This window comes from Macrotis lagotis, chromosome 2 (genome assembly GCF_037893015.1).
Source record: "Macrotis lagotis isolate mMagLag1 chromosome 2, bilby.v1.9.chrom.fasta, whole genome shotgun sequence".
In the NCBI taxonomy this organism is placed as follows: Eukaryota; Metazoa; Chordata; class Mammalia; order Peramelemorphia; family Peramelidae; genus Macrotis; species Macrotis lagotis.
Genome location: NC_133659.1, coordinates 146,474,335 through 146,488,695, shown reverse-complemented (window position 1 = coordinate 146,488,695; position 14,361 = coordinate 146,474,335). Strand labels below are relative to the sequence as shown.

Below are 14,361 nucleotides of genomic sequence, written 5' to 3'. Positions count from 1 at the left end.
GTTTTGATCTTGGCAATAGAATGGTTTGCCCAGACTATCTACAAACCTGAAGTAATAAAGAGAATTATAATAACAGGGAATGCAACAAAGCTGATACTTGCTACAGGTGATCCCCTCACGTGAGTCAACATATCGTGTTCTGACCTGTTCTTTTTCATATACTGAAATCTTTTCAAGCTTCAGCAAGATCTACTTAATAGAATAGGTTCTACTAGGTTCTGATCCTAAGGATAAAGTTATCACATTTATCATTTTAGAGGACAATTTTTCCCAAACTCCTTAATTTTGGGGGGGGGTGGAACATAGTGAATTCATCCTTGTGACTCCTCTTTCTGGGTAATGTCATTTGTCATTGTGAACTCTGGGAAAAAGAAATCTAAACTCAGCTTCCCACCCATTATCTACAAGAAGAATCAAACTACCTTCTCAAGACAGGTTATGGAAATTTTCTTCATGTTCAGTTATACAGAAGAGAAATTGGAATAAACCTTCAAAGATATTAGGGATCTCTTAATTGACAAATCTAATAGTCTTTTATCTTTCCTAAACCTCTGGGTTTTTTTCCCTACATTAACACCATTGACCTCTCTTCCTTTCTGAGTTTTCATGAATGACTTCTCCTGGTTCACCTCCTGCCTGTCTAATCACTCCTCATGATCTTTTCATTTCTCATCATCTATATCATAGGCCCGACTGTGGGTGTTTCCCAAGGTTATGTCCTGTTCTTCCTCTATGCCCCTTCTATGCTTCCTCTATATTCTCAGTAACATCAGCTTAAATATTTCTCTATACAGGTGTCCCCCAGATGTACGTGTCTACCCCTGAGCTTCAGTCTTCTATCTCTAATTGCCTATTAGACATCTCAAATTGTGTAATCCAGGGTCATCTTAAATTCTACATGTATAAAACTGAACTTATCTTTCTACCTTAAATCCTCTCTTCACCTAAATTTCATTATTTCTGCTAAAGGCATCACCATCTTTCTAATATTTGAGGTTTGTAATCTTAGCGTATCCTCAACTCAGTTTTCTTCCTCACCCTCCATTATTCAATCAGTAACCAAATATTGCCCATTCTCTCTTCACAATATCTTTGTCATCTGACCCCTTCTCTCAACTTATATAGCTAACCATTTATTTCAGGTCTATATCAAAATTGGTCCCCTATTTGACCAAGTCTAGTGGCTTCCTACTGCCTCTAGGGGAAAAAATTAATACAAGCTCCTCAGTCTAACTGTTAGAGCCCTTTACAACCTGGCCCAAATCTATTTTTTCTGACCTCTACTGAATATCACTTCTTCTCCTCCCCATACTCAACAATCCAGTCAAACTGGCATTTCCCTTGTCACTAACTGGCATTACTCTTCCTACTTCTGTGTATTTGCTCTCCACTTCCCCAGGCCTGGAATGTGTTCCCTCCCTCCTGCCTTTTCCTTTAAGGGGCAATTCAGATACCTGCTTTTACTGAAGTCTTTCCTGACCCTCACCCACTGCTAGTGTCTTCCCTAACTGCCCTCTATACACTCTGTATGTGTATTTATTCACTCTCTACACACACACACACACACACACACACACACACACACACAGACATTTCCCTCATTAGAATGTAAACTCTTTGCAAGGAGGAATTATTTTCTCCTTTGTACTTGTAACCCTCGTACCAAGCAGAGTGTCTGGCACATGGTAGGCAATTCATAAATACTTGCTGATTGAGTGACTGTGGATTGAACACTACCACTGGAGTTAGATTATTTGAGTTTGGATGTTGACTCTACCGCTTACTATCTGTTTGGGGAAATCATTGACCTCTTGGGCTGTCTCTTGATAGAGGAATACAGTAAATGATTTGAAACCCCTTTCAGTTCTAGGATTTTATGATCCTAGACTAGCTATATCCACATTTATCAAATAAATAATGCCAGAAAATTTATTAAATTCTATAGTATATAGAATATATATATATATATATATATATATATCTCCATTATTTATTTTGATGCCCTATATATCTTGGTGTGGATATTCTCTCCACTGTCCTTTCAAGGCTTTGTGATTTTTTTTTGTCTTCACATAAATTATGCATAGAGTTATTTACTCAATATGCTGGAAGTTCTCCTTGAGTCTTTAATATTGTACGGTTATAAATATAGCACTTGAGCTGTCTGTACATTATAATCTTGTTTTTACTGCATGACCTTTCTTTCATTTCTGGTCATACATGTCTTTGAAGGTAACTTTTATATGCAGATCATCACTGATAATAGGCTGCAGCATGCCTTTGTCTTCGCTAGATCTTTCCAGTGCCCTTTGAGTTATCTGCTGCCTTGACTCTCCTGAGATCATGGCATTCACTGATTCACAGCCATAGCCATGTAGTATCACTGAGAGATTACATCTGGTAAAAAGACAGATTTTCATGGCAACAAGTAATTTGGTATCAGTCATTGTGCAATTTCCCAAATTCAAGTCCCAAAACATTTGTAGCACTTATTCTATGTGTGTACACAACACACACACACACACACACACACACACACACACACACACACTCTCTCTCTCTCTCTCTCTCTCAATATTTGTCTGGATCATGTTACTTGGCCTCCCTGTGGCAAATTTATAAAAGGCCATGGTCTAAAGTCACCTAGGATGGACAGGCATGGATGTATTGCAATTTGTGTCATTGGAGGGACCATCTACATCGTTAAGTTCATAATGGATCCACCCAAGCATGAAGCTCAGCCTCTCAGAATGCTTTCTGACTTGAAGGGAACTCAGATATATCTGATCTAGGTAGTACCTCCTTTCTCAATTTCTATTTTATATTATATTTATCTGCATGTATATATTGTCCTCCCTACTAAACTGTTTCATTAGGAAAGGGATTGTGTCTTATTTGAACTCTGTATCTCCTACACTTAGATTTGCACATAGTAGGGACTTATTAAAGAGGAACATTTACATAAAGAATTTAATAGTGTAAGGGGGTGTAAGTGACTATTAAGTTTTTTTAAATAGAAAAACTTTCAGCATGTTCAAGGACTCTTGAAAACATTCAGTTCTCTTAGCTTTTTAAGTATTCCCCTATAATCTTATATCCATGTAATTTGCACCATGAAAAGTTTGTTAAACAAACAGCTTAGCCCAGTCCTGTCTAAATGATCACAGATTCCTAATTAGTGGAGTCACAATTAACAAGGTTTATATACTTTAAAAGGAATTCCAACTGATTATCTGAATGTGAATCTGACTTTTAAGTTGGATTTAATGTTCAGCTCATACTTTTCCAAATACTCTTTCTTAAATTGGAATGTATGTGTAAAGTTCTGGTATGGAAAATGAATTTGAGAAAGGTAAAAACATATATAAAATGAACATGGTTCTCTCTGAACACAATTTATCTGAAGGAAAAATAACCTTAAATTTTTCTAAGGAAATATAAATTCAGCATATAATTTAAAAAAAATTTTTATACCAGCTTATACTTGAAACCTCTTGAGCCTCAACTCACCCAACATGTTCATTTCAACATCAAAAGTTTTTGCTGGGCTGCCTGTCCATAGCTAATAGCTTCATTAGGTGTCAAATCACGAGGTTCAAAGGTCCATTTCTTTTTTTTTTTGTGATCCATGGCCTTAACTTCCCTAATATGAGTAAGCTCCAACTCCAAGTTTGTAAATTAATAATAGGAAAGCATTAGTTTTCTTTTCCTTATGTTCCATCTGCTGAAAGAGTTCCTGTCAATCACCAATTACATGATCTCTTGGCTCCTACTACCTTGATGGGGCAGAAGCCAGAGAGAAAAAAGATACCTCTAATTCCTCTTTTGCAAACAGAAAGTCTCTTCAGCTGCTTTATGAAATTCCTTCAAATTCCCCCTCTCACGCCCTTCTCATTTGCCTGTCCATAAATGAAAATTTAATTTGTTTTTTCTCTTAACAAATAGCAGTTTTTTTCTCATAACAGCAGCCTACTTGCTGATAAAGATTGTATTTTAAAAAAAAGACTCTATTTTTCTAAAGTTTCTTTTGGGAGAAGAGGGACAAGATTTTGGTAGAGGAAAAGGAGACCTAGCAATAGTGTTGCCAGAAAAATGTGTCATTTTTTTTAATGGACAGAAGATAACAAAAGGAAGTTAAGACGGAAACACAGAAGAAAAGTTCAGAAGGACGGCTTTGAAAGAAAAGCTGATTTTTTTTTTAAATCAAGCTATCTGTAATAGAGATTCACACTCTCACAATAATCCTCTTTCTTTGTTCCATTTTGTGTGTGGAGTTATCTTAGTATTTGTTAAATTCAGGAGAACTTTTAAAATAAAGCAACTCTTTACTTTTCTAGGGAGAGGTCCAAGCTTACACCAAAAGCTATTATCTAAGAGCTAAGATATCTTGCAAAATAAACCATTTAGAAGACATTTAAACAAAACTTAGAGAGGTTTTTAAAAAGAAAATGAATTCTAGTTTCACGATTGTAATATTCTTAGGAAACATTTTTTAAAAAAATTATCCAAATTGGGGCAGTTAGGTAGAGCAGTGGATAGAATACTAGCCCTGGAGTCAGAAGGACCTGAGTTCAGATCTGGCCTCAAACACTTAATAATTACCTAGCTGTGTGATTTTGGACAAGTCACGTAACCCCACTGCCTTGCAAATAAAAAAAAAAATCATCCAAATTAGGGGCAGCTAGGTGGCTCAGTGGAGAGAGCACTGGCCCTGGAATCAGGAGGATCTGAGTTTAAATTTGGCCTAGTTGTGTGACCTCAGGCAAGTCATTTAACCCAACTGCTTTAAATAAAAAAATAAAATAAAAAAACCATCCAAATTTTTCTGGGTTCAGAGAGTACAAGTACAAATTCTTTCATAACAACCTTAAGCAAGAAGTCATGTGTAGTAGTGAATAGTCAGTATCATAGGGAAAAAACCCTGACTTCAAGAGCCTCTTCCAAAACACACACACACACACACACACACTGGTTTTACAACCCTATCTCTCTCTGGGCAACTCTCTAAATAACTATAATTTTTAGAGAAGTTCCTGATCTTCATTGAAAAAGAGTTACCTCACTGGGAGTTCCCTAAACTAATGAAATTTCAGATTCAGTTAAAAAAAATTAGAAATTTTAAGCCTGTTACTTAATGATACTTTTTGTCAAAATCCCTACCTGTATATTGGGGGTGACATTACCCAGAAATGCAGCTCAATAAAGTACTTTAGATTAGTTATAATCCAGTGGAATTGTGATCTCATCAATGCTCATCAAAGTGGGCATCCCCTCTGACAGCTTAACTCTCAAATCACGTATACACTTTCTCATGTTCCTCTTTTGTCTATATCCTTCTCTAACCCTCCCATAGAGGTGGTCAAATCTAAGTTTACTCCAGGGACTATCCATCCAAAAGACCAGTATCTCTTCCTATGGTTATTAAACAACCTTCAAAGTTAGGAGTTTTTTATTGTATAGCAGTTTTAATTCCAGTAGAAGTTACTAAAACATTTTACAATTCTCTAATTAAATGTTCCAAGATATTAGTTATTAGTAACTCAAGTGATATTTTTAACTACTTCTTAACCAGAAGGTAGCTAAGTGGTGATAGAGCATTGAATGTGGCATCAGGAAGGCCTGAATTCAAAAATATGACCATGGGTAAGTTACTTAACTGCTATCTGCCTCAGTTTCCTCATTTGTTAAAAAAAATTGTAATCATAGCACTCACCTGCTATGGTTATTGTGAGAATCAAAAAAATATTTGCGGGGCAGCTAGGTGGCGTAGTGGATAAAGCACTGGCCCTGGAGTCAGGAGTACCTGGGTTCAAATCCGGTCTCAGATACTTAATAATTACCTAGCTGTGTGGCCTTGGGCAAGCCACTTAACCCCATTTGCCTTGCAAAAACCTAAAAAAAAAAATATTTGTAAAGGGCTTTGCAAACCTTAAAAAAAAATCACTTTCAGATACTATAACTAAAATGGAAAAAAAATCGATGTATCTCTATTTCTGAATCTATGCATGATGTGAAAAGACAGGCCTCTGCATGAACTTAAAATTTTAGCACTTCGGTGTTTAGCTTTGTAGAGCAAAAAAGGTCAGATGGAAAAGTATTATCCTGTTCCTTCAGCAGCTGTCTCAGTATTGATTACAAAAACTGGCAAATGAAGTTCTTAAAATTTTAGCACTTCGGTGTTTAGCTTTGTAGAGCAAAAAAGGTCAGATGGAAAAGTATTATTCTGTTCCTTCAGCAGCTGTCTCAGTATTGATTACAAAAAATACTACTAGGTTGGAGGGGCTGAGAGGAAATTACAATCTTCAATTGTATGAATGACAATGGATAGTTTTTCTTTAGTCCCATAAAGACAATTCTGAGGAGATTTGGTTGAAGCAAGTGAGTCATTTAAAAACACACACACACACACACACACACACACACACACACACACACACACACACAATACCTCTCCAACTGTGAGTATAGGAATGTATTAAATCAGAGTTTAGAAGAAGAAAAGAGGAGTAGTCTTCTTTGAAGACTGTCAAGGAGGAAAAAAAACAGATTTGGAGCTAGAAGGGATCTTAGAGGTGAAATCCAACCTTTTCCATTTTATAGAAAAAAAGGAAAATGAGGCCCACGGAGATTACAGTGACTTTTACCCAAGATCAGAAGGAAAAGGGACTGAATCAGACTTGGAGTCCAGCTTCTCTTCTGCCAAATGCAAGGTTCTTTCCTTGAATAACTCTCTTTTGTGAAATGTCTTCAATATAGCTTTTTCTAGAATCTAGTCATTGGATTTAAAATTTCTTGAGCTCTCTTTCCCAGTTTTTCCCATGATGCTTTTAATTGAAAGTAATAAAAATTAGACACTTGATGTTAATACTGTAACTAAAACATGAATTTAAAGGCAATTGCAAATTTAAGGATCAAATGAGATAATAATTGTAAAGCACAGCTACTGTCACATAATAGGTCATGGAAAGATGTCATTTGGCAGCAGAAGAGGAGCTGGGCATCAGTCTGGTTCTGTCCCTTTTCCTTCTGATCTTGGGTTAAGGTTACTGTCTCCTTCCTGGGCCTCACTCTCTTCCTCTTCAAAGGGGAAACATTGAACTTCACCTCAAAGAACAATTCTCCATCTAAATCTATGATCTTTATTGTCCCTGACAGTCTCCAAGACTAGTTCCATTCTCTTCCTCCAAATTCTTTGACAAATGCACTCTCTCACGTCTAACAATTAGATTGTTTTTCTTTTGTTTTCATTTTGGTCCTCATGTTCAGCCCAAGGAAAGGAAAAAATAGGTGCTACAGAAATGGAGGCATATTGTACTGCAACAAATTGACAAAAATGTGTTGTTTTTAAATAAAACTGAGACTGAGATACACCAGAATTAATAACATTAATTAATAACCAGAATTAATAGTATAAAATAAAAATAAGCTACATTATTATTACCCATATGATCCAGATTTTACACACATACACACATATATGCACACATGTGTTATGCATATACATACACATAATATACACCTATGTAATATATTTAAATCTACAGATATGTAATATGTCTATACATGCACAATATACATTTATACATATGATATAAATATATTTAAATCTAAAAATATGTAAAAAATATATGAATGTTATGTACAGCTCATAAATGCATGCATATATAATACATAGATATATTTCTAATATATTTATGTATTTATATAGTTAAATATATTAAATATATTTATTATATATTATATGGTACAATGCATTATATATTTAATATACAATATTTTTTACATCTTATAGATTTAAATATGTTATGTTTATAATATTAAAATATTAATACATCGATATTTTATGTTTTATATATTTATTATATATGCACATATATATGAAAACTTTGCATAAATTTTTAGCTGAACTCTTTGTGGTGGGTGTGCAAATATTATTTACTCTCCCCATTTTACAGATGGAGAACCTAAGATTCAAGGAGTTGAAGTGATTTACCCAAGGTCAGTCAGGTAGGGATTCAAAGCTAGGTTCTCTATCTCCAATTTCAGTGCATTTTCTACTCTACCACATTTTCCAAACAACTATTAGGTTCTTCATCATTCTTGTGGAAGTAACACCACTAATCAAAACACCACTAATCACCGCTAATCAAAGACTTTGCCAATCACTCTCATGACTTATTTGTTTTCTGTCTAGTATTTTATTAAACTGAAATTGTGGTAATTTGAGAAATCACAGATTCAATTCCTGCATCCAGTTGTATGAACTGAACAAATTATCTTAGCGCCTCTAGGCCATCCTCTAAATCTATAAATTGCAGAGGAGCTATCCACCCACATTGGTAGAGTGAACTTTCTCTCTCAGGATTGATAAAATCCTAGCCCAGAACAAAAAGAAATCAACTTTGTATTGGTTTTTATGGAGAGAGGCAAAATGGTAGAACATATATCATTAATCAATTAAGCAGAGTGATCTATTTTGGAGATAGCTATGACTAGCTAGCTGATTGTTAAATTTTCAGTGTATTTACACCTTGGAAATCAGTAAACTCTACAAATTAGGGCATGATTGATTGTTTGGATGATTACCTAGACTTAAGAAAAATATTAATAAAGTAGATTGGACTTAAAAGTGTGTCCATGGGGCAGCTAGGTGGTGTAGTGTATAGAACACTGGCCCAGGAGTCAGGACTACCGGAGTAGTCCGGCCTCAGACACTTAATAATTAGCTATGTGGTCTTGGGCAAGCCTTGCAAAAAAATCTTTAAAAAAAAGTGTGTCCAATGGCTTGGGGTTTTTTTTTTTGTTGTTGGAGAGCCAGTTATTAAATATCTATTCACTTGGGCTTTAATATTTTCAAAAAAGATATATCCTTTAATTTAAAATATATTTTGCATCACCGAAGATTAATTATATTTTCTCTCTTATTTGGCATATATTAACCTATCACAAAATTCTACATTTTTATAGCCTTCTAGCTGATTAACTTGGATAATTATCATTAGCTTTGTTCAATAGTACATGTAAGTTTAATGAATTTTGCTCTTTTTTATTTGTAGCAAGAAGAAAATGGTTATCCAGACAGCACTGGGAATCCACTTTCAGGTAACCTCATGGCCTTAAAATGCTGTCTAAGCTACAATGGCAGCCCAGTTCCAGATTTAAGGGGGGGGGGGGGAATTTGATAAAATAACATTTTCCAACTGAAAATATCTGTAAAACAAAGAAATATTTTGAGAAATTGCCAAATTACCATTTGTTAATTTTTGGTTTATACTGTTGTGAAGTTTCAAATGGCTTGTCCTCAAGGAGGTATCATCACAGGGTAAGAAAAGAGCTCTGGTTCTAGGATCAGAGGCTGTTATTGTCCAGTCATTTCAGTCACGTTGGACTCTTTGTGATCCTGGCAAAGATACTAGAATGATCTGTCATTTCCTTCTTTTAGTCTTATGACAGCTAAGGAAACTAAGGCAATAGGGTTAAGTGACTTGCCAAGGTCACAAAGATAGTGTCTGAGGCTAGATTTGAACTCATAAAAATGAATCTTCCTATTTCCAAACTTAATGCTCTATCCACAGGGCAACCTGGGATAAAGGGACATAAGTTAAATTTCCAGCTCTGCCATTACTATCTTTTTTTTTTAGTTTTTGCAAGGCAATGGGGTTAAGTGACTTGCCCAAGGCCACACAGCTAGGTAATTATTAAGTGTCTGAGGCTGGATTTGAACTCAGGTACTCCTGACTCCAGGGCCGGTGCTCTATCCACTGTGCCATCTAGCCACCCCTGCCATTACTATCTTTTGTGACTTGTCATTTAACCTCCTCTCCTTTGGTAAAGTTAAAGGACTGGACTAGATGACCTCTGAAATCCCTTCTTGCTCAGAAGCTTATGAAATTAAGAACTTTGGGTAAATTATTAAAATTATCTCCCCTGGCTATTGTGATCAGAGTGTAGATATAGCACCTGTGATGGTTGTTAGGTCATTTTTTAATTATATCCAACTTTTTTTGATCCCATTTTGGGCTCTCCTTGGCAAAGATACTGCAGTCATTTGTCATTTCCTTCTTCAGCTCATTTTACAGATGAGGAAACTGAGGCAAACAGGGTTTCATGACTTGCCCAGGGTCACTCAGCCTAGTAAATGCCTGAGGACAGATTTGAATGCAGGAAAATAATACTTCCTGACCCCAGACTGAGCCCTATATCTACTGTACCACCTAGAGATGCAGCATGTGTCTGTGGCTAAATTACATTAAGAGAGGAAAACCCTTGGAGACTGGGAGCTTATTAAATTGAACAACCTTAAAATTATTTGGCAGTCCCTGTTTGACTCCTTGTGTGTAGGTGTGTGTTAATTTAAGTTAACTCCCTTTGGGTTTTCTATAATACAAGAGTAACCTACTAAATCCCAGAAATAGCTTGGTTGGTATTTATCTACATATAGAAATACATAATCTTTATCCACAAAGCTTTTTTTCCCTTCCTTCCTTTCTTCTTTCCTTCCTTCCTTTCCTTCCTTCTTTATTTTTCATTTTTGTTTCTTCTTCCTTTTTTCTATCTTCTTTTCTTCTTTATTCCTTCCTTTCTTCTTTTCTTCCTTCTTTTTCTTTCTTTCTTTTACAGACAGGTCCAAACTTTTTTTTAAAACTTTATTTTAAGTTTAAAGTTACTAAAAAAAAATCACAGTAAAAAATAAAAAAGAAATGGATATATCATATAAATTTTAAGAGACAATCTTAATCTTAAATTTATTTCTAAAAGGCAATGTGATATTCATAGTAGTAGAAAGAGAATTAAATTTTGGAATCAGAAGATATGTATTCAAATACTGGTTATACCTCTACCCCTGTATGAACTTGGGTAATTCAGTTTAACTCAACAAACATTTATTAAGCACCTACTTAATACCAAGGCACCTTCAAAGTGCTAGGAATAATCATACAATATGAATCTTTTACCTGTGCTATTTCATTTCCTCTTTAAAACAACCCTGAAGTAGGGACTCTTATTATCCCTCTTTTACAGATGAGGAAATTAAGTCAAATACATGTTAAATAACTTGCTTGGAGTCTCACAGTAAGAATCTAAGGCAAGATTCAAACTCAGATCTTTCTGACTCCAGGTCACTGCCTTCAAGCATCTTATATTCTTGGGACATGTGGTACATTTCATAGATGAGAAAAGATAATTTGAGAAGGAAAAGAGTGTAAGAAACTTAACTTCTCTGAGCCTCAGTTTCCTCAATTGCAAAAATGGGTGGTCCCTCAGGTCCTTTCCACTTAAAGAACTTATGAATTTTCCTTGTGGTATTTTTTTTGATGAGCAGAACTGTGTCATATTTCATAGCCTTAACAAATTATAAGCGGTAGATTGGAGTTGAAAGGTGGGGAAGGGTAAAGATTTCCAGACAATAGTGATGATAACAGTTGGAAATGAAAACATGATTGACTATGAATGGGAGAAAGATGAAAATTAAAATACTGACATGGCTAGAAAATTCAGTCACTTTTGGGGTTAGGTGATGTAAGGGCAGATAGTACCAAAAACTGTTATTCATACTGTTGACTCTAAGATATTAAAAAAAGAGATCAAATTATCATAGCATCCTAGATTTTATACCTTAGCAATCATCTAGTCCCTCTCCAACATTTTGGAGATTAGTAAAAGAAATAATTGATCCAAGTTCTTACATACACATAGTATATTCTGTCTTAAAAGATATTAAAACATATGATGCACTTTTTTAGAAAGATTTTATTTATTTTGAGTTTTACAATCCCCCCCCATTCTTGTTTCCCTCCCCCTACCCCCCACAGAAGGCATTCTGTTAGTCTTTACATTGTTTCCATGGTATACATTGATCTCAGTTGAATGTGATGAGAGAGAAATTATATCCTTAAGGAAGAAAAAGTCCACAGTTCTTTCTCTGGATACAGATGGTATTCTCCATCGCAGATAGACAAAAATTTTCCCTGGTTGTTGCACTGGTGGAATGAGCAAGTCCATCAAGGTTGATCATCACCCCCATGTTGCTGTTAGGGTGTACAATGTTTTTCTGGTTCTGCTCATCTCGCTCAGCATCAGTTCATGCAAATCCTTCCAGGCTTCCCTGAATTCCCACCCTCCTGGTTTCTAATAGAATAATAGTGTTCCATGACATACATATAACACATTTTGCTAATACATTGTTGGTGGAGCTGTGAACTCATCCAGCCTTTCTGGAGAGCAATTTGGAATTATGCCCAAAGGGCAACAAAAATGTGTATACCCTTTGATCCAGCAATACCACTACTGGGCCTATACCCTGAAAAGATTATGGAAAAGGGTAAAAACATCACTTGCACAAAAATATTCATAGCAGCCCTGTTTGTGATGGCAAAGAATTGGAAATTAAGGGAATGTCCTTCAATTGGGAAATGACTCAACAAACTGTGGTATATGTATGTCATGGAACACTATTATTCTATTAGAAACCAGGAGGGTGGGAATTCAGGGAAGCCTGGAAGGATTTGCATGAACTGATGCTGAGCGAGATGAGCAGAACCAGAAAAACATTGTACATCCTAACAGTAACATGGGGGAGATGATCAACCTTGATGGACTTGTTTGTTCCACCAGTGTAACAACCAGGGACAATTTTTGGCTATCTGTGATGGAGAATAAAAGAATTGTGGACTTTGAACAAAGACCAAGGACTATTACCTTTAATTTAGAAAAAAATGATATCTTATTGTCTGATCTTGCTGTCTCTTTTACTTTATGTTTCTTCCTTAAGGATATGATTTCTCTCTAATCACATTCAATTTGGATCAATGTATACTATGGAAACAATGTAAAGACTGGCAAATTGCCTTCTTTGGGTGGTGAGAGGAGGGAAGTAAGATTAGGAGGAAAACTGTAAAACTCAAAGTAAATAAAATCTTTAAAAAAACCCCAGTGTTTTAGTGACTCAGATTTCCCACATCCCTTCCAACACTGATTGATCATTGATATGATGTACCTTTAAAACATTTCCATTGAAAATAATTAATTGTTCTTATGTTTTTATGTAAAGGGATAAGATTCAATTATCTGGTTATTTTAGTTAATTGTGATATTTACAACCTTCCTGACAGAAAAGTGAGATATTGCCATAGTGAGAAAAAAATTATGCGATTCAAGAAAAATTTATTAAACACAATTATGGAAGTCATGGACATTATTAAGCTAATAATGCCTTATATTTTTATTTAAGCTTTCTTCCAGTAGAGAACAATCTACTTGAATTACACTGTTCCATATCTCTCTACAAACATTTCTCATTCCTGAGATGGATAAAAATAGACAGCCCTTCACCAAGAAGCAAAACAAGACACAAAACAACTCAATTGATCAAAACTGAGATAATTCATTAGCAGTAGTTTATAGTATTAGGGACCACAGCCTCCAAATTGATGTCATCTAGGAAGAATATTTCAGGAAGGAGAAAACCTACCAGAAACTCTAAACTAGTTTCTTCTGGATAAAAATGAATCTTCTCTTATCTCACCAATATGGGTATTCTCTCCAATGATGCAGACTGTAGTCTGTCCATGCTAGCCCATTCTGTGTCTTTCTTCTCCATATCCTTTCATAAATATACCAAACTGGCCTCTTGTTGCTAGTTTGAGATTAAAGTAAGAATAATTTTTTATCACCTTCCAGCTCTCACTGTAGTGATTATATCTGTTGTATGTGCACACATGACTGGACAGTTAATTTGTCAAAACCCTGAAGTGGTATTTAAATACTTTTGCTACCAACCACATTGAAAAACCACACAGAAAAGAGCTGTGCATTTGCACATCCGTAATGGAAAAATGGTTAACCCAGCTTTGTCACACAGATACATTACAGTTCACAAATACTTTAGAATTTAAAATCATTTACATATGATAAAGAAATATTTTCTCATGCATAGGCTTTGATTTTTTAAATAATCGTATTTTTTTTTTCTAATTACATATAAAAAGAGCTTTCAACATTCACCTCTGTAAGATTTTGAGTTCCAAATTTTTCTCCCTCCTTCCTTCTTTCTTTCCTTTCCAACACAGCAAACGATCCGATATAGGTCATACATATCCATAGGCTTTGACCAGTCTCCAAAGTCCCCAATGTAAAAATGCTAACTACATCTTTTTTTTTCAGTATATGCTAAAGGAACATTTTTCTCATAGACTTTGACTGTTTAATATAAAAATACTAAATGCTAACTACATTTTTTTAAAGTTATCAGATATCTCACCTCCAGCCTCAGTTAACCTGGGAACATCACTAGTAGTGATTTGAGATCTAACAATTTGCTTCAATGTCTCCATAAAATTCTGGGAAACACCCACATGGTAA

General features: G+C 35.2%; 1 protein-coding gene across 1 annotated transcript in view; it reads left to right on the top strand.

Annotated features, from left to right (window-relative positions):
• The window catches only part of EDARADD (EDAR associated via death domain), a 141,379-nt gene that overhangs the window by 113,142 nt on the left and 13,876 nt on the right, over positions 1 to 14,361 (top strand). Inside the window, exon 6 of the mRNA XM_074220917.1 lies at positions 9,057 to 9,102. Within this exon, the coding sequence (XP_074077018.1) occupies positions 9,057 to 9,102 (46 nt within the window). The remainder of the gene's footprint in view (positions 1 to 9,056; positions 9,103 to 14,361) is intronic.